General features: G+C 36.9%; 1 protein-coding gene across 4 annotated transcripts in view; it reads right to left on the bottom strand.

Annotated features, from left to right (window-relative positions):
* DENND5B (DENN domain containing 5B) overlaps window positions 1-22,043 on the bottom strand; it is a 260,804-nt gene that overhangs the window by 132,692 nt on the left and 106,069 nt on the right. For 3 of the 4 annotated variants that reach the window (XM_037846452.1, XM_037846449.1, XM_037846451.1), the window contains exons 2-3: window positions 5,642-5,707; window positions 2,545-2,654 (exon numbers count right to left, since the gene is read on the bottom strand). In XM_037846452.1, the coding sequence (XP_037702380.1) occupies window positions 2,545-2,654; window positions 5,642-5,707 (176 nt within the window). The remainder of the gene's footprint in view (window positions 1-2,544; window positions 2,655-5,641; window positions 5,708-22,043) is intronic. The other variant, XM_037846450.1, reaches the window with a different exon arrangement.

The raw sequence follows: 22,043 nt of genomic DNA, 5'->3' as shown, positions 1-22,043 counted from the left end.
TTAAAAACCGAAGGATTAGATGGATGGTTCAAGAACTGACTTCATGGTAATAACTTTGAATGTGAATGGATTAACCTCCCCAATTAAAAGAAACAGACTGGCAGAATGGATTAAAAAGTATGAACCATCCAGGGATTGAGAATGCCTTCTTGACCAAAAGGGGGAAAAGAAAGGAACAAAAAAGAAAGGTAATGAAATAAGGTTTCAGTGGCTAAGAGATTTCAAATAGAGTTGAGAGGCTATCCTGGAGGTCACTCTTATGCAAGTTTCAGCTAGATAAAAATGGCCACAGTATGCCAAGCCCTAATTAACAGAAGTCCTGAAATACCTAGGTCCCTATCTGAAACTCTACAGAAGTTTATTTTTTCATAAACTTAAATCCTCCAGTTTCCTATGCCAGATAAGTTCCAAAACCCAGAGGTTTACCTAAAAGAGGTCTGAAAGATGGGGAAGGTGGGGGAACATAAGCTCTGTTTGCAATGCTTTGTTTCATTTAAGAGGAAAGGTACAGATCTGAAGCAAACATGTCAGTGTTGACATGTTAGTTCTGGGTGGTGGGTATATGACTGCTTGTTGTATTTTTTTTTGTGTGGGGGGAGTACTACATTTTTTTTTTTTTTCATAATAAACTCTAAATCAGGAACCAGAAGAGACAAAAAGCAATTAATTAAGAAACACATTTGTCTGTAATTTATATTTATTCTCTTATTATATTTGCATTCATACAAATGGAATTTTTTGTTTAACAAAGCTTTTTGCTTTGAGTGCTTAATTTCTGTATGACATTACTGACTTTATTCAAAGGACCACTGTTGGCTATTAGAGGAATGACTGATACTACAAAATGTGATGACTTGGAGTGGGATTTTGCTAAAGGCAAGAACAAAGCTTTATGCTTTTAGGTAGGAATAAATTACAGCTTCATACAAATGCACTTACTAATAAATCAAAGAGGAAATTAAGAGCTTTAAATCTCTGACTCAAACGCAGACTTGTTTAATGGGATGCCTTCCAGAGATTCTAATGCAGTGCCAGCAAATCCTTTTAGATTTGCAGCAATAAACAAAATGCTACGTGGTGCTTATGTGTTTATAGTTTCAGAGGGAAACTTTTGCTGCTGACATAAAATAACCTCAGAGGCAAGGGGTGAAGAAAATATCAACGACAGATCAAGGAAGCTGATGATTGCCTTAAAGATAAATGTTCTGCAGATAAGGAAAAGGTAACTTATTATTACTATATTCAAATGATTAAAAGAAAGAAAACTCAAGTGTAGCATTGTTCCAAGCCACTGTGGATTCACACTGTAGGAAGAACCTAGTTCTGGACACTAATCTGACTTCTTACCAATAAATTTATACTTTGAAATACCTTACTAATTGAAGAAGATTAAGTGTTATAATCTAATCATGCTCTTATCCATTTTCCATTGCTTCACTTAGACACTCTTTTCTTCAATACCTTTCCGTTAATTTGCTGGCATAAGCAGCTGATAAATTATCTTTCTGTTACTGCTGTTTGTTTTCTATTTTATTCAGAAGCTTGCTTGGGCCCCTCAAGTCTCATAAAGATAACTAATATCTGTGTTCTATTTAAAACCAATAGTGCTGTCCTCACCAAAGATGATATAAGGTATCCGCAAAAGAAATTGGGATCTCTGATTATTTTGGTCTTGTGCAACAGTTTAGGAAGATAATTACCTACCTGTGCTCTGGGAAGAATCAAAGTGCTAAGTGCCTTAGATATTTGTCCTTACAAAAAACACTAAGCTTTTCCCACCCTGAAGCAATCTACGACTGGAAAGGGTTTACTGTGATACAGAAATAACATGTAGAGTCTAAGGTGACTCATGTCATTTCTGGTGCAGGTCAAAACCGAGTTACATAGTTTTTGTTTTGGGAAGGCAGCATGGTATGGTGGGAAACAATGAGCTAGAGAGTAAAATGATCTGTATTTAACCTCTAAGCCTTAGTTCATACCTTTGGGCGGGCTACTTAACTTTTATAAAATACGAGTAAGAATCCTTACTGGGAACATGTAAGTATATATATGAAAATAATACACATGAAGTATGTAGCAAGCATTTACTAAATGTTACTTTCCCTGCCTTATAAAATCAGGCAAAAGTGGGTCTTTTAGCTCTACCTTTAAAATACCACTCAGGAAGGTTTTACTCAAAAAGCATTATACCTATCACAATGTCTCAGTCACCCTTTAATTGCTTCTGTGCCAATCAGGCCTGATTTCTGATATACTCATTTTGGGGACTCTTGAGATATGTAACCACAGAGTTGAAGGCAGTCCAAAACAGTATCCAGGCTTCTTCTAAGCAAGACCCTTCTTAAATGATCTAAAAACTATGATTTTAAGTAAACAATAGGAACTCATTACATTAATTCAAAATCTTATGAACAATCTAATAGAATTGTTTAAAGGATTAAATTAAATGATAAAATGTAGACACTCAAAATATAGTCATGGTCATCATCTTAATAAAATAAAAGGAAGGGGAAAGAGAATGGAGAGGGAAAGGAAAAAGCATACCATGTTCACTGCATCTTGATCAAAAGGGTTCCATTCTATATTCTGAGGATAGTGAGCCAGAACTTTGGATTTGAATGTTCTTCTCAAAGGACTCTGGTCAAAATTTTCACCTACAACAAATAATAATTAGTTAATATCTAGAACTTTTTAAAAAGCATGTCACAGTTTTGCTTTTATTTTCTAGACAAACTGACTAATAATGTAGAAATCTGATTCAATTTCTGCCCCTAACAGTCTGAGTTTAAAAAGAAACAATGTGCAACTGAAAAAGAACCTTTAGTAAGAGCTACTCATTGAAAACTTCAAAATCTGAATTTTAAAATCCTGGCTAGACAACTGATATTAAAAATCAAAATATGCTAAAATAATCCTTGCTTAATCTAATTATTATCCTAATTTCAGTGATAAATTCAGGGAAATTTCAGTGAAATTAGGATTTATCCTAATTTCAGTGATTAAAAACATCTACACAGAAATATTTCATTCACTAAAGAAATTTATTTAATTAAGCTCATCGTATTTCATGTGATCCTGAATTTTTACACATGGATAGAACCCAATGCAGGCATGCTAAAAGGAGGCCAATTCTGCTTGAGTTTCCACAAAAATCTCTGATAAATCTAATTGCATCTCCAGGTTTTTACAGGCAACAGAATTAACAGAATTAGAACCATCATTGCTGAGTTGTCTGGTTTAGTACACAAAAACATTAAATACACACTAACTTGTAAAGAAACAAGCTATTCTAAGCCAAGTTCATCATCTGCCAAAATTTTGGAAAAATAAAAGTGGGCTATACTTTTATTATCATATATACGAAAATTTAATAGTAACTGTCAGCTCAGTTCTCTACCCCCTTGATCGAATTAATTCTCATAAGTACAAATTTTCCCCAAGTGCCTTAGTTTAATAAAATATTTTAATATCGATGGATCTTAAATTCACAATGTTAAACATTGAGATTGAAAAATTAGAAGATCTTAAAGCAATTTCATTCCATCTCCTGTATCTTTTCTACCTTTTAAATTCTAACTAAGTGCAGAACATCAGCTGTTATATAAGAGGATAAATGTCATTTACTGCCATCTGTACAGCTGATAACATCATAGAGCAAACTGATTGATGAGTCACACTTTGACAACTAGTTAGACTCAGTTTCCCGTTTTGGGAAAAAGTATGGAAAAAAAAAAAAGAAAAACAGGTGATAAAATGCCTTTAACTTAACAGGATCACAGAGGGAGAGAAAAATCTTCATTCTAAAATCTTGCTGAAGACTGCAATATAAAATACACGGGTGCTTTACTAAATAAGAGCACATAATTTAAATATATTTGCCAGGCAACTAAACTACTGTTTCTAATTAAAGCCCTTAGTTAATAATCATTTTTCTTTGGATTCCTCTTATTTTTTTAGGCAAGTGCTTTTTATTTATATCTTTCTATTTCATATGCCCATCTTATAAGACAGAGAGTCCAATGCTTTTACCTCTAGAAGGGAAACTGCTAAAGAAGTCCCTGAGGAAAGTTACCAATTTTTGCACCATACTCCTAGGGTGTGTAAATATCAAAAAGTCAATGGAGTAACATGAAATTGTCCATGAGAGTCAATGTGGCTGAAAACTGAGTCAGGGTTCAAAATTGTTGATTTTAGGAAGAGTAAATAATGTCCTCAAGCTGATACTAGATTCTCAGGAGAACACTAAGGATGTTTAGATTATTTACTTCTTTATAAGACAATTTTCAAAAAAAAGTTTTCCAGTTCACTTTATGTTGGTGAAGAAATAAAAAACAAAACAAACAAAAATTACCTTTTGGTTCTAAAGGTCTATGGTGCTGACTGTACTATACCCACAGCAACAAGATATCCACAGATTATACACAGTAATAAAGAAACACTCTCTTTCGTCTACCTGTAAATAACTGAAATACCTATTTTCATCCAGAAACGTAAACAAAACATGAAACACCGTAGGGGCAGAAGAAACAGCACATGACCTAAAACTTAACTCCTCTAAATACTTACCTTTTAAGGAATTTATGCCAGTATATGGTTAAAACAGTAATATTATCTTCATTCATAAACCAAATCATTAATGGGAGAGGAGATAAATCACCAGGGTCATGACAATGCCACCCATTCTCAGTATAACTGTTGCATTAACTAAGGAACACTACCCTCTTGAGGCACAGGAAATCAATCAGAAGAGAGGGAAGGAAAACCATCTCCAGGGAGAAAGACTTTCACCAAAAACAAGACAAAACAACCCACAAAAATAACACAAATCTAACAAAACAAAAACAAAATCACCACCACCACCACCACTTTATTAGACTGCCAAAAGGGGGGGGGGGGCAATAGGAAAGATCATTGCTATATATATAGCTGTCTTGGCAAATATTATTTTGAAGAAAATTAGGAAAGAAGCAACTATTTAGAAATTCTGATGCCACTATTTAGGATTTAAAAATGAGTGGAGTCAGTGTTTAAGATTTTAAAATGTAGATGCAGCTATTCCTACTAGTACCAAAGAAGAGATCATGGAGATGCTTTCTGGGGACGAGAGGTGGTATAACAACCTACTCTTCTCATTTTGAACCCATGTTTTTATAAACCTCCAACTTAGAATTCACTGCTAGGACTAAGCAAGAGAAATGTACAGGTCTAGGAATTTAGATTCCTAGGAAATGTAAATTGTACATCAAAGTCCCTTAAGTTAAAATCCACCTTTTAAACATCATCCTGAAATGAACAAGGATTATAAATTTGTGCAAATCTTAATATCCCTCACTATAAGCACACACAGAAACTTAATTCCAAGTAATACTATCAAGTAACCTCCTACTAGATTTAGGCTGCAATTAAGCTTTTCCTCTGAGAAAGTAGGAATATCTGCCAAGATAGCTTACAGATAAACGAATAAATTTTTGTCAAGGCTTGAAGCAAATGATATTTTTACAAAAATCAAGAGGCTGATCAGAGAACAGAAATAAAAACACCTTTAATTTTGTCCAAGATAAAATGAATAAAGAAACATTCACCATGGGCTTGGGGTGAACTAAAATAATGATTTCTAACACTCCAACATTTTTTTTTTTACCTGAAGTCGTATTTGTAGCATCCTGGCTCTTGCCATGACGATCTGCTTCTAGCCATTGGTACAAAACTACATAATGTAACAGAAACAAAAAGCTTTATGAACAAAGAAACAAAAACAAACAAAAAACCAAAAATGAGTTAAGAATGGAAAATGAGAATAAAAACTTAAAAGTAATTAAATGTGGGACATTAAAACCAATGAAATGTAGCTTAACAGCAATTAGTAATAAGGAAGAAGAAATAGGTAATTGTATTTTAATGCAGTAGATGTAATGTGTTTAAACATCTATAACAGTTATTTGTATAGGAAAAGGCATATTTTTTTCTTAATGCTAATTTTAAGAGAAACATCAGGAGATAACTAATGCTTCTAAAGCCAGATACAATAAAGTAGGAATGTAAGACTAAATGACAAACTTCTAAAATTACATCCCAACCAAAGCATACCTGTTAAAGTGGCTAAAATCCAAACAACTGACTATAAGAAATGCTGACAAGGATTTGGAGCAACAGGAACTCTCATTTATTGCTGGCAGGAATGCAAAATGGTACAGTCACTGTGAAGGACGGTTTGCCAATTTCTTACAAAGCTAAACATAGTCTTATCATACAGTCCAGCGATAATGTTGTAGGTATTTACCCAATTGATGAAAACTTATGCCTATATAAAAACTTCCACATGAATGTTTACAGGAGCTTTACCATAAGTGCCAAACACTGAAAGCAACCAAGATGACGTTCAATAGGTAAATGGATAAACAAACTGTGGTACAGCCATACAATGGAACACTATTCAGCAATAAAAAGAAACCAGTTATCAGGCTACAAAAAGATATGGAGGAACCTTGAATACATATTGTTAAGTGCAAGAAGATAGTCTTAAAAGGCTACTTACTAAAATATGCCAATACATGACATTCTGGAAAAGATAAAACTATAAAGACAGTAAAATGATCAGCAGGTGCCAAACGTTTGAGGGGAGGAAGGAGGGAACAAGTGAAGAAGAGGGGATTTTTAAGTTGGTGAAAGTATTCTATATGATACTGTAACGATGGAATATGATATTATACATTGTTCAAAATCCACAGAATTTTATATGGCCCAAAGAATGAACCTTAATGAACATAAATTAAAAAAAAATCATTTAGTAGGTTTGGACACCCCAAGAAGGAATACAGACGGGGGCAAGAGAATCTAAGTGTAATACAAATGTATGCAACAAACTAGGTAACTTTGGAGATGAATAGAATATGTAAGACTAAAGGCAAAGGGAAATACACATAAGCACTCTACTCTAGATGATAAAGTTGTTTCTCACGAGAGTACAGGTTAGGAGTTCTGATGCTGCTATACATGTATACGAGAATTTTATCAATTAAGTAAATGGATGGTAAAGGGTGAGAGTCAGGTTTCTCCCTGTTGGAATGAACAGATCAGCAAGGGGAGGAAGCCTGAATGAAAAATGTGGTGATGGATTAGAGTTAGATATTTCAGTAAGAACTCATTTTTAGCTTAATGTAGTTACAGGTGATTATATATAGAAATATTAATATATATAGGTATATATATAGATAGGTTAGCATACAATAATATATTTCTTTGCTCTGTCAGCTGAGAGGGCCTAAAAGAAACGATACCCCAACAGCAATGAACACATCTAGTGCCCAGATCTTGGTTTCTAATACATTCGCCAACAAAAGGAACCAGGGATCCTTGGAGAAATGGCTGATTCTAGGAAAGGGCAGGAAATATACAAGATGAGTCTGGAGCATCTTGAAATGCCATAAAGTTAGGAAGTGTTCAAACAAACACCCATATCGATGGGGGTATGTCAAAGGTGCAATGGAGCCAACTGAAAGTTCCCAATAGCCAAAACAGGAACAATTTGGGCAACAAAATAAATACAGTAGTATTGAATTATGATTCAAAATATAAAATAACTATCCCCCAATCCATACTGATATAAAAAAGACTGACTAAAGAAATAAATGGGAGGAAAGAGACAAATATCCCATGCAGAACTCCAAATAATTTATGTAGATACTCCACCCTGAAGAAGGTGGAGAACAACTCTCTATTCTTTAAGTGTGGTCTGTGCATAGTGACTTTATTCCAGAGTATAGAATGGAAAAAGATGGGGGTGGGCAGATTCATTTTACAGTGGAGAAACCTGACAACCACCAACTCTCCCAGGTGATCAAGGTCACCATCATCTGTCTTAAATCATACAGATGACACGTATCCTTGATCTGATATGATGGATACGGCACTTTCCTCTGTTGTCTTCCTCCTAAATCCCATAACCCCAGTATCATCATGAGAAAAACATGAGAAAAATTCCAATAGAGGGGTATACCGGTTTGTATATATCGTGTCCTACAGAAAAAGCCATGTTCTTTGATGCAATCTTGTGGGGGCCAGACATATTAGTGGGGATTAAGTTGGAATGTTTTGATTAGGTTGTCTCCATGGAAATGCGCCCCACCTAACTGTGGGTGATAACTCTGACTGGATAGTTTCCATAGAGGTGTGGCCCCGCCCATTCACCATGGATCTTGATTAGTTTAATGGGGGCATTAAATAAGCTCAGACAGGAGAGAGCTTGCTACAGCCAAGAGGGACACTTTGAAGAATGCATAGGAGCTGAGAGAGGAACTGTAGTTTACAGAGACATTTTGGAGACGGCCTTTGAAAGCAGACTTTTGCTCTGGAGCAGCTAAGAGAGGACAAACGCCCCAAGAGCAACTGAGAGTGACATTCTGGAGAGAAGCTGAAGCCTAGAGAGGAACATCCTCAGAGAAAGCCATTTTGAAACCAGAACTCTGGAGCAGACACCAGCCACGTGCCTTCCCAGCTAACAGAGGTTTTCCAGACGACATCGGCCATCCTCCAGTGAAGGTACCCGATTGTCAATGCTTTACCTTGGACACTTTATGGCCTTAAGATTGTAACTGTGTAACCAAATAGACCCCCTTTTATAAAAGCCAATCCATTTCTGGTGTTTTGTATTCCGGCAGCATTAGCAAACTAGAACAAGGGGCATCCTACAATACACCTGACCAGTAATCCTCAAAATTGCCAAAGCCATCAAAAACAAGGAAAGTGTGAGAAACCAGCAGAGCCAAAAGGAGACCAAGGAGACATAACAATTAAATATACTGTGGTTTCCCAGATGGGCTCCTGGAACAGAAAAACGATATTAGGTAAAAACTAAGAAAATTTAAATAAAGTATGGACTTTAGTTACTAATAACGTGTCAGTATTGGTCCATTAATTATAATGAATGCATCACACTAATATAAGATGCTAATAATAGTTTGTGGGTTGGGATTAGGATATATGGTAACTCTATTATCTTAATTTTTTTTAAATCTAAAACTGCTCTAAATAGAGTCTATTAAACATATTCCAATGTTAAAGGTAAAGATAAAAGCATATTATATTCAATCTTATACGTAATCTATCTTTTGTAAATGTACTGCATGCATAAGTAAGGTGGAATTTACTCTGCCCTGAGATCCCATTTAACCAACTCTCTTCTTAAGCACTATTAACATGGAAGTGCCAACTCCTGGAAGAGCATTTACTACTGTAAGGACATAGCCTATAAATAATATTTAATATTAGACCATGATACCATTACAGCTTTGTAACTCAGCAACTTTGAAGGGTGTTATAAACTCTGGATGTCTCTATAGGTTACTCAGATGTCTACATCTTTGAGACATCTTTAAAGACATCTAGAGACTTTCTGTTAAAGAGTCAAAATAAAGATAATTTAGGATACTGGGGTGGTTTGGAGCTGTATGCACCCCCAAAAACCATGTTCATAAACTTAATCTATTTCTGTGGGCATGAATCCCTTGTAAGTAGGACTGTTTAATGAGGTTACTTCAATTAAGGTGTGACCTCAATCAGGATGGGTCTTAATCCTATTACTGGAGTCTTTTACAAGTGGAATGAAGAGAGATAAAGTCACAGGGAACAGCTAAGAAGCTGAAATTCAACAGACCTGGAAGAGAAGGAAGAGCCAGAAGAAGCTGCCTTATGAGAGTGGAGCCCAAAACCAAGGAATGCCAGTCTTCAGGGAGAAAGCATCACCTTGATGATGCCTTGATTTGGACTTCTTCTGGCATCAAAATTGTGAGCCATTATATTCCTATTGTTTAAGCCATCCATTTGCATGGTATTTGCTTGAGTAGCCAATGAAACTAAAACAGGTAATACTGCCCAGGGATCCTTCCTATCACTGCCAAGATATGAATGATCCCAAGGCAGTAACAAGGTTAAACTTCTATTCTGAAGGTCTACCTAGCTATAGATATTGTTGAGAGTTCTGTATCCTAAACAAGGCTGCACAGAGCTTTGCATGCTAATCCCCACCCCATCCCAAAACAAGAACAAAAACAAAGTGCTGGGAAAATTGCCTATAGAACTCCTGAACTGGAAGAAGAGAGGAATTTATTACAAATGCCCAAGGTCATCCTGAAATCTACAAGCAACCACAGAAGTTATCTGGATCTCTAAGGACAATCAGGCAGGCTGGTGAACAGATATCCATCAGGGATAGATAGCTTAAAACAGACCTTCAAAACAGTTTCCAAACATATTTTCAGTATGCCACAAGTCAGTACACTCCTCCAAGTACATATAGCAGTACACTACATACTTCTGGGAAGCAAACTATTACTATCATTGGGACTAGCATGAAAAAACTCACTAAATATATAATTCAGGTATTTTTTTCTCTTTTTAGTAAAATAGAGCAATATTAGACCATGATACCAAAATCTCTCTATTTGGAAAAACAAGCATGACCTTTACAACTGACATTGAATATCACTCTTACCAAAATGAGACATAAAATAGGGAAACTAATCCATTAACTGGTCTAACAATTCTGCTCAGCTGCTATCTAAAGTCTATTCTGCTCTGATTAAGTGTAAACTCTTGACTATGTTCAGGGTTATCACAGGCATAACTATCAATAGTTCCAATTACTTCTTACAGCCCTTGTTTTTGGTTTGATCAGAAAAAAATGACACATGAAAATAAATATGAACACTATTCCAGGTCAATTCACTCCAATCAGTTATACAGAGAATTTTATATAAGTAAAAGTCATTTTAATAGATTTATCTTATCAGATTATTTTATCTTTGCCCCCAGGTTACTAAAGTCCAGTTAACTATGGTTTAAATAATCAAGAGAGCTTCCAGTAAAACAAGTGCATCTGCCACATGCAAAGCTATAAGGTGAATCACCATTAGATAAAATTTGGGTATTAAAGTCTACTTTATAGCATATATATTTTAAAAATATATGTACACTAATGTTCATAGCAATATTATTCATAATAGCCAAATGTCCATCAGCAGATGAACGGAAAAACAAAACGTGACATATAAAATGTAACATTACTCAGCCTTAAAAAGGAATAAAGTCTGGATAACATGACATTTTGAAGACATCATGTTGAGTGAAATCAGTTAGACACAGAGGTGCAGATATTAACTCCAATTATGTGAAATAGCAGCCTTAGCACTGCTCCAGAATGCAAAATATTCTTTGGAAAGGACTGAGTCAGTACTGCATCAGTGACTAGAGCCTGCCTATATATCACAAACCTGAGTTGGTTTTTTTTTTTTAATTCAGTTTTTTTGAGATATATTCACCTATCCTACAATCATCTATAGTATAAAATCAATTGTTCACACTACCATCATATATTTGTACATTCATCAACAAAATAATTTTTGAACATTTTCATTACTCCAAAAAAACTAAATGAAATCAAAAAATTAAAAAAAGAATAAAAATACAAGTAAAGGAGAACACCCAAAACAACCCAGCCACCAACCCCCTATTATTCATTTACCTTTTGTTCCCATTTTTCTACTCATCTATCCATAGACTGGATAAAGGGAGTGTAAGCCACAAGGTTTTCACAATCACATGGTCACACCATGTAAGCTACCTAGTTACACAATCATCTTCAAGAATCAAGCCTACTTACTTGGTTGTAGCTTGACAGTTTTAGGTATTTCCTTCTAGCTATGCCAATACACTAAAAACTAAGAAGGGATCTCTATATATGCATAAGAATAACTTCCAGAATGACCTCTAGACTCTATTTGTCATCCATGAATAAGGAAAGTTTTACTTGTTTTACTTATTCCTTTCCAATGTGGATGCCTTTACTTTCTTGTTCCTGCCTGACTGTTTTGGCAAGAACTTCCAGTACAATGTTGAATAATAGCAGTGACAGTGGGTATCCTCTCTTGTTCCTGATCTTAGAGGCGAAAAGCTTTCAGTCTTTCACCATTAAGTACGATGCTAGCTGTGAGATTTTCATATACATGCCTTGTATCATTTCTTTTTTTTGCTTTTTTTTTTTAATTTTTATTGGGATTGTTCAGATACCATACAATTATCCAAAGATCCAAAGTGTATAATCAGTTGCCCCTGGTACCCTCACACAGCTGTGCATCCATCACTACAACAGATTTTTGTTCAATTTTTAGAAACTTTTCATTACTCCAGACAAGAAATAAAGTGAAAGATGGAAAAAAAAAGAAAGAGAAAGAAAAGGAAACTCGAATCCTCCCATATCCCTAACCAACCCCCCTCAATTGTTGACTTTGTAGTGTTGGTATAGTACATTTGTTACTGTTTATGAAAGAATGTTGAAATACTATAGTTTCCAATATGTATATATTTCTTCCCTATATGCCCCTCTATTATTAACTTCTAGTTGTACTGTCATACCTTTGTTCTCGTTCATGGAAGAGTTTTCTAATATTTGTACAGTTCATCATGGACATTGCCCACCATAGGATTCAGTTTTACACATTCCCATCTTTTGACCTCCAACTTTCCTTCTGGTGACATATATGACTCTGAACTTCCTGTTTCCACTTCATTCACACGCCATTCAGCACTGTTAGTTATTCTCACATCTTGCTACCGACACCTCTGTTCATCTCCAAACATTTAAGTTCATCCTAGTTGAACATTCTGCTCATACTAAGCAACCACTCCCCATTCTTAAGCCTCGTCCTATATCTTGGTACCTTATATTTCATGTCTATGAGTTTACATATTATAATTAGTTCTTATCAGTGAGACCCTGCAATATTTGTCCTTACGTGTCTGGCTTATTTCACTCAGTATATTGCCCTTGAGGTTTTGAGATCAACCCATTTTTTTTTTTTAAGATGGTTTTGTTCACACCCCATACATTCCATCCTAAGTAAACAATCAATGGTTCTCTGTATGGTCACATATTTATGCGTTCACCACCTTCACCACTATCTATATAAGGGCATCTACATTTCCTCCACAAGGCAGGAGGGAGCGTCAAAGAAGGTAGAGAGGCAAAAGAAAGAGGAAAAAAATGACAGCTAAGAAGTAGCAAAAGGAAAAGTAACCTTAAATCAAAGTAGGGTAAAGAGTCAGACAACACCACCAATGTCAAGTGTCTAACATGCCTTCCCTATCCCCTCCTCTTATCTGCATTTACCTTGGTATATCGCCTTTGTTACATTAAAGGAAGCATAATACAATGATTCTGTTAGTTACAGTCTCTAGTTTACATTGATTGCATCCCTCCCCCAATGCCTCCCCATTTTTAACACCTTGAAAGGATGACATTTGCTTGTTCTCCCTTGTAAAACAACATATTTGTACATTTTTTCACAATTGTTGAACACTAGATTTCATCAAGTTACACAGTCCCAGTCTTTATCTTTCCTTTCTTCTGGTGTCTCACATGCTCCCAACCTTCCTCTCTCAACCATAAACATAGCTATCTTTGTTCAGTGTACTTCCATTGCTGTGCTACTATCTCCCAAAACTGTGTTCCAAACCATGCACCCCCGTCTTCTCCTATCACTCTGCAGTGCTCCCTTTAGTATTTCCTGTAGGGCGGGTGTCTTGTTCACAAAGTCTCTCATTGTCTGTTTGTCAGAAAATATTTTGAGCTCTCCCTCATATTTGAAGGACAGCTTTGCTGGATACAGGATTCTTGGTTGGAGGTTTTTCTCTTTCAGTATCTTAAATATATCACACCACTTCCTTCTTGCCTCCATGGTTTCTGCTGAGAGATCCGCACATAGTCTTATTAAGCTTCCTTTGTATGTGATGGATTGCTTTTCTCTTGCTGCTTTTAGAATTCTCTCTTTGTCTTTGACATTTGATAATCTGATTATTAAGTGTCTTGGCGTAGGCCTATTCAGATCTCTTCTGTTTGGAGTACGCTGCTCTTCTTGGATCTGTAATTTTATGTCTTTCATAAGAGATGGGAAATTCCTCTATTATTGCCTCTGCCCCTTTTCCCTTCTCTTCTCCTTCTGGGACACCAATGATACGTAGATTCTTGTACTTTGTTTCATCTTTAAGTTCCCGGAGACATTGCTCATATTTTTTCATTCTTTTCTCTATCTGCTCCTTTGTGTGTAGGCTTTCAGGTGTTTTGTTCTCCAGTTCTTGAGTGTTTTCTTCTGCTTCTTGAGATCTGCTGTTGTATGTTTCCATTGTGTCTTTCATCTCTTGTGTTGTGCCTTTCATTTCCATATATTCTACTGGTTGTTTTTCTGAACTTTCAATTTCTGCCTTATATATGCCCAGTGTTTTCCTTACAGCCTCTATCTCTTTTGTGAAATATTCTCTAAACTTTTTGAATTGATTTAACATTAGTTGTTTAAATTCCTGTATCTCAGTTGAAGTGTACGTTTGTTCCTTTGACTGGGTCATAGCTTCGTTTTTCTTAGTGTAGGTTGTAGTCTTCTGTTGTCTAGGCATCTGACCTCCCAGGCCACCCCAGTCAGGTTTTCCCAGATGAGAACAGGCTCAGGTCACAGAAGGAGGTAATATTTCAGTACCTGGTTTCCCTGATGGCTATTCTTAGAGGATTGAGACACTTGTGCTTTTCTGCCCAGCAGATGCACCTGTCAGCCTGTCACTGCCTGTGTAAGAGGGTGTGGCCTGTGGCTTTCCTCCCCCAGACTTTGGGGTCTGGTTCTGGAAAGACTGAAAGATGGGCAGTAGAGCTGGGCCCCTCCCTTTCTTCTTGGGAAGCTATGCCCCCTCCAGAGATGTCATCTGCATATCAATAAGTTCTTTGTTTCTCTGACTCTCCTGATCAAAATGTTTTGATTTTAAAATGGCTGAGGCTGTCTTTATTGCAAAGCGCTGCAGGCTGAGAACAGCTGAGGTTTTCTCCACAGAGAGAGAAAGGGACAGAAAAACTCCCAGGTTCACCCGTCAGCTAGAGATAGCACCCGTTCCTCTGGGCTCCCCATCCTGAGACAGATATGTCCCCCGACTCTCCCAAGGTCAGTTGTCACCAAAAGCCTCTGTCTGCTTGTTGAGGATTTGCTGTCTGTATTGAGCAGTGAACATTAATACCCCAGTTGAAGCTGGGCTGAGAGAGTGCTGCTCTCTAGCACCGCACAGCTTCTGTATGGGAGGGGCTCTAGGCTCTCGGCTCTCAGCACGGGTCCGCAGTTTTACTTAACAGATTTTATGCTGTGATCTTGGGCATTCCTCCCCATTCGGGTTGGTGGATGATGAGTGGACAGTCACGTTTGTCTCCCTGCTGTTATTCCAGGTTATTTACTAGTTTTTTGGTCATTTATGAATTGTTCCGGGGGAACTAACAGTCTTCCACTCCTCTCTATGCCGCCATCTTAGCTCCTCCCTGCCTTGTATCATTTTGAAGAACTTTCTTTGTATTTCTAATGTTCTAAGTGTTTTTATCAAGGAGGGGTGCTGGATTTTGTCAAATGCCTTTTCTGCACTGAGATGATCATGTGATTTTTTTCCTTCACTGTGTTAATGTGTTATATTACTTCAACTGATTTTTCTTATGTTGAACCAACCTTGTATGCCAGGATTAAATCCCACTTAATCATGGAGTATAATTCTCTTAATATGCTGTTAGATTTGGTTTGCTAGTATTTTGATGAGGATTTTTGCATATATATTCATAAGAGACTTGGTCTGTAGTTTTCATTTCTTATGGCATCTTTATCTGACTTTGGTATGAGGGTGATGAAAGCAGAACATTGTGAACACAATTAACAGTACTGAAATATATATATTATCTGAATATAATGAAAAGGGGAAATGTTAGATTCTATATACAACAGAATAAAAATTAAAAAAAAAAATCCAGGGAGTAACACTACATGAACAGTGAACTCTAAGTTAAACCATGGACTATTGTTAATAGTACAATTATAAAAATCTGCTATCATCAATTGTAACAAATGTTCCAAACCAATGCAAGGTATTGGTGATGGAAGTGGTATATGGGAATCCTGTATTTTATCCATGATTGTCTGTAAACCCACAACTTCTCTAATAAAGAATAAAAGAACTAAAAAATAAAATAAAATGAGGGAAAAAAGTCAGGGAAGAACTTGGTAACACAGAAGTCACTAGTGACCTTGGCAAGAGAGGTATGGGTGCAAGTCTGATTGGAGTTTTCCCAGGAGAAAATGGAAAGAGAGGAAGTAGAGGCACAGAGTATAAATATGTCTTCTGAAGAGTTCTGCTGGAAAGATGAGAAGAGAAATGGATAGCACTGGGTACACAACCCAGGTAACCATACTTTCTATCATCAGTTCGTCTTATTCACTCTATGTGTAAAGCCTTTATACTTGACATTGAAATTTTTCCAAACCATTCCTAACTTCTTAGTACCACTGATGCTGTATCTATGATAGAGACTGTTCTCCTCTCCTTCCTAGCCCCCTTGCATCTGGGTAGGGGCCATATGGTTAGTTTTTGAAATGTGTGCAGAAGTGTGTCACCTCCCAGTTGAGACACACAATCTGTCTTTCTTCTGCCATCCACCAGGTGAATGCAAATGCAGATGAGGTTTTAGAAGATGAGATGGTCACACAATGTAAGGAGCTTGGGTCACTGAATGACTGTAAAGTAGAGCCCTTCTCCCCCCCCAACAGTTAGCTATTTGTGTTTCTGCATTAGCCTGAATTTCAGTTTGTGTTAGTTTTGACCTTCTGATTATACTACCAAATTCTGACTCTATTGTGTCTCCTATTCCTTCATAACCCTCCACATTACCTAGTACTGTGTTCAAATACATGACTACAGCTCTTCAATATAGAAGAGAACTTGCCCTTTTTAAAGGATATACTCTATCTTTCATAAAAAAGCCATGTACCCACCTACTAAGCTACTAGCCAAAGCCACAGGTTCTAACAGCATGATGGGACCGTGAGCTTTTCTAAACACACAATCTCCAAACTCAGCCAGACATCTTGCACTTCTAGGCTGCTGATCAAAGACAATCAAGCAAAAAAACCTGTAAGGATCTCTGCAAATTCATTGACCCTACTGAAGAATAAATAAATAAACCTGAATCCTGGCAATCTTAAAAGTTTATCTTGTTTAAGATTTTAATGAGTACCATGAATCCACAAAGTTCTGAATTTCTAAGAAATTCACATCTTTTCTTCTTGATAACATCATAATTCAAGAGTCATTTTGTATTTTGTTTATACCAACTACATTTTAATTAATGAAGTTTTACTCACTGAGAACTAAGCAGGTATGCAATATTTTCTAATAAAATATAAAACAAGAAAATAACTTTAACAAGTCATTGAACTATTGTAATTGAAGTCTTAAACTCTAATGCAAAGGGTCCATAATTTTTAGTTAATAATCAATTAAGTGACATGTGTTTGCTATGCTTAGTATATGATTATTATTTTTATTCTGAAGAATATCTAAGTGAAGTGATTTTCAAATAATAAACCCTGTCAAGAAAACACAGTTCTGGTTCTGAACAAATATCCTGAGCAAAGGTTTCTTGGCAATTTCTTTGAGCAAGAGTTTCCTCACATAAAAAGTACAGATTATTTTAACAATAACCCATTATTATTACTAGATATCTACCTTCTATTATAATCATTCCAATGTGTTTCTGGGAAAGCATATTACTTTTTTTTTTATTTGTTTCATATTGTATATTTTATCATACAATATAAAACGAATCTTTCTCTATTTGCTAACGAAATTATTCTCTGCTAAAGTGAAACTAAGAGAAACCTTTTGCCTTAAGGAACAAAAGAAACTCAAGAAGGTCATCAACCATTAAAATATTTATAGCTGACAAGTAACACTACAGAGACAGAGAGTTCCAAGGTGATTCAAATCGAAACTTTCCTGCTGCATGCCTCAAAGTAGTAGTTATCTGCCTAGAGCTTTAGCTTTACTTTACTAGACCTTCATTTCCATTCATTACTTTTTGGTTGCCAAAATTCTGATCTGCAAAAAAAATTACAGGGAGTCAAAAGCACAAACTCAGTTTAGCTTACAAAGGGGTACTGATTAGTGAACACAGGAATACCACTTCCTTCCTCTTACCAGCTTTTCTTGAAAAAAATTCCTGAATGATAAGAAATGAACCAAGTTCTCTAAATGTAGGGAAGAAGGTACATCAGCTTTACTAATGTTGCTGTCTCATGGTCTATGAAATATTTCTAAAATGAGCAAATCAGGGCAAAAATGTTAGTAAGAGTCACTGCAACAGAGAATGTTCCTCTGAGAATCAAATAGAAGCAATACTGTCCTAATAATTAGCCGAAGTTATTAGTAGCTAGAATGGCTCAGTTAATGTGATTTTTGCTAAGCAGAAACGGTCTCTAAGAGAACTTCTGCATCAGAGGGTGTCCTTTTATGCAAAGGCCTTTTACAAGGCCTTCTTCTCCTATGTTCAGTATTAGCTATATGCTCCAGGTTTTAACATACGTTATTAACATACTAAGAGATCTGTGAAATCATCAATCATGTACATAAGGAGGAGGACAAAGTAACCTGTAAGATGACTGAGACCCTCCCTATCTATCCTACAAGAGACTGTGACTCCCAAAGCTACTGTGTAACCTATGTAAAAAGGAGGAAACAAAAACACAACCACATCACCTTTTATGGAAAGAAGCTATTTCAACTACTGAAGTTTCCAAGATTAACATAAAACAGCTGAGGAAGATAAAAATTGGGAGAAGAGGGTAGCATTTTTCTCTTCTGTATAGAAAAAAACAAAATCTTCCTCCCTCCCTCCCTCCTGCCGCCTCCTCACAAAAACACTGAACCCTCAAAGATCATCTTTAGCCCTGAGTTTCAAACCACAATTCCAACTACCGACCAAGAATCTCCAGTTGGCTGTTTCAGTACCAGTGGCATCAATTCCAACACATCCAAAAATAGCCAGCATAGTTGCTGAATAACTGAGTGGAATTCTAGATTTCTCCCCTCTTCCCTTCCACATTCAAATGGTCACTAAATCTTGCAATCTTTACCACCTTACTATCTCTCCAAATCAGCCTTTGCTTTCCATTTTCACTGCCAGTTTCTTAATTCTGAGCCTTACTTCAGGCTCAGAATACTGCTATGGCCTCCTAATTGGCTGGTCTCCCTAGATCCACTGCACTCCACCCTCTTATTCATTCATTCATTCAACAAATATTTATAGACCTCTATGAGTCAAGGCACTATCTAGGCTCTTGGGATATAACAGAACCACAGATTGTATTTTCCAAAGATGGCCTTACCAGTATCTCCTTTCCCATATGTTCTTCTACCATCAGGAGGAGGACTCTGTGTCCCCTCCCTGATTAAACCTGGCAAGCATGTGTGACTGCTTTCAACAACAGAGTGCAGAAGTGATGCCATGTGGCTTCCAAGGCTAGGTCACAAAAATGGCAGGCAGTTTCCCATTTCTTGGGACACATACACTTGGAACCTGGCTATAAGCTGCAGGAAAGCCCCAGAAGCCTCTGGAGATGTCCATAAGGAAAGAAACTGAGGCCTCCAGCCCACAGCTCTGGCTGAGCTCCCAGTCAACAGTTAGCAATAACTTGGCACCATGGAAGTGAGCCATCTTAATAATGTATCCTCTGGCCTCTAGTCAAGCCACCAAGCTGATGCCATGTGAAGCAGAGACCAGCCTTCCCTACCAAGCTCTGCCCAAATGCAGATTTGTGCACAAATGAAATGACAGTTGGTTTAAGCTCCTAAATTTTGGGGGTGGTTTGTTACACAATAGGTAACTGAAATAAACAGTGAATTAAAGGCAAAAATCCTTGCCCTAATTCTAATAGGAGGAAGAACAATATTATAAATTATGTAGTATATTAGAAGGTGAAAAGTGCAATGAAAAGTTTAAAAAAAACACCACAAACAAAAAAAGCGATTAGAGTGAGGAGGGCCAGCAGTGCAGCGCACAGGTGACAATATTAAATAGATCGGACCTCATTCAGTCCTGTCACCTAACATCAAGATTTCTTATTTGGAATTTGAGGACCACCGTTCTAGCCCTGACCTACTTTGTCAGCTTCAATTCTGGAAACTCCCCCAAGACACCCTGCACTTGAGCCCTGCAAAGGACTTGGGGCTCCCTTTTAAGTACTCTGCTATGAGTGAGTCTATGCCAGGTTTCTTGTGTCTTCTCCCCTGTAGAAGTTTTCTATTGCTCCCATAATAAATTATCACAAATTTAGCAGCTTAAAACAACACCCACTTATTATCTCACATCTTCTGTTGGTCAGAAGAATGGGCACAGTGTAGCTCAGGTGGTTTCTCTGCAGTGGATCTCAAAATTCTGAAATCATACCATTGACAGGGCTGCATTCCTCTCTAGAAGCTCTGGGGAAAAATCTAATTCCAAACTCATTCAAGTTGCTGGCTGAATTCAATTCCTTATGGTTAGATGACTGAGGTCCCTGTTTCCTTGCTGGCTGTTGGCCGGGGGCCACACTTAACTCTTAAAGGCCTCTTTTTAGTTATGATATGTGGTCTCCAACATCTCAGAACTATCAATAGCACATGAAACCCTTCTTACACTTGGAATTTCTCTGACTTCCTTTCTATGGTATCCTTGCTTCCTCTTCTGCTGCAATCTTTGAGTCTTCTCCTTTTCAGGACTCGTGATTACACTGGGCTAACACTGATAATCCAAGATAATCTCCCTATTTTAATGTCAGCTGATTTGTAACCTTATAAATCTGCGAAGTCCCTTCAGAGCAGCTGTAGATTAGTGTTTGACTGACAACCAGGAGACAGGATTCCGGGGGTAGGGGGGTGGGGGGGCACACAACATTAGAATTCTGCCTACAACCCTTTCTCCTGTCTGCCTGCTAGGCTCCTACATATCTTTCAAGATTCTATCAAGATGAGACTGCCTCTGGGAGACCTTTCTTGAATACAGAAAGAGTAAGGAGTTTCTTCTATAATACTGTATAAAATCTACAAATTAGAACAAATAATTTTTATGGCGGAGCATGAGTCTGTTAAATGAAGCACTACCATACAAATATTGTGCTAAACATATTGGTGTCTTATTTTGCCAGGTTGCTGTGACCAATACCACAAAACCGGCTGGCTTAAGCAATGGGAATTTATTTGCTTAAGGTTTTGAGGCTAAAAGTCGAAATCAAGGCACTGGCAACAGTATCTTTGAATATGTTACATAAGTCAGGGTAAAGACTCATTTGGGAATAGGATATCTGAAGGTTCTATTTAGATGTGGCCAACTGAATCAGAGTGGGTTCTTAATCCATAAACCCTGCAACTAGCTTCCCCTGTTGTATTAGTACAGTACTTATGGCACAATTAGAGAGCCAATACTGATGCACTATTGTTAAATGAAGTCCAAACTTTATTCAGATTTCCTTAATTTTTATCTAATGCACTTTTTCTGTTGCAGGACCCCATCCAGTACAACACATTGCATTTAACTGTCAAGCCTCTTTAAGCTCCTCTTAGCTGGGACAGTTTCTCAGACTTTCCTTGTTTGTGATGATCACAGTTTTGAAGACTCCTGGTCAGCTATTTTGTAGAATGTCCCTCAATTGGGATATGTCTGTTGAAGTAAAGTCAAAGAAGCAAAGTGCCATTTTTTACCATAAACTACCAAGGAGAATTACTATTAATAAGATCATCACTGTTGATAAGTGATCTTGAATATTTGGGTGAGGTAATGCTTGTCAGGTTTCTTCATTGTAAAGTTACTCTTTTTTCCTCAAATTTTCCATAATGTACTCTTTAGAAGGAAGTCACTATGCACAGCCACACTTTAGGAACTGTGAGTTACATATGTATCCCTGTGCCAGTACCATGCTGTTTTGACCACTGCAGCTTTGTAATATGTTTTAAAGTCAGAACGTGTGAGTCTTCCAACTTCATTCTTCTTTTTCAAGATATTTTTGGCTATTTGGAGACCCTTACCCTTCCAAATCTGATAATTGGCTTTTCCATTTCTGCAGAGTAGGCTGTTGGAATCTTGATTGGGATTGTGTTGAACCTGAAAATGAAATGGAGTAGAACTGACATATTAACAATATTTAATCTTCTAATCCATGAACATGGAA

The sequence above is a fragment of the Choloepus didactylus genome, chromosome 8 (genome assembly GCF_015220235.1).
Source record: "Choloepus didactylus isolate mChoDid1 chromosome 8, mChoDid1.pri, whole genome shotgun sequence".
NCBI classification, from domain to species: Eukaryota; Metazoa; Chordata; class Mammalia; order Pilosa; family Megalonychidae; genus Choloepus; species Choloepus didactylus.
This window is presented reverse-complemented; position numbering and strand designations above follow the sequence as displayed.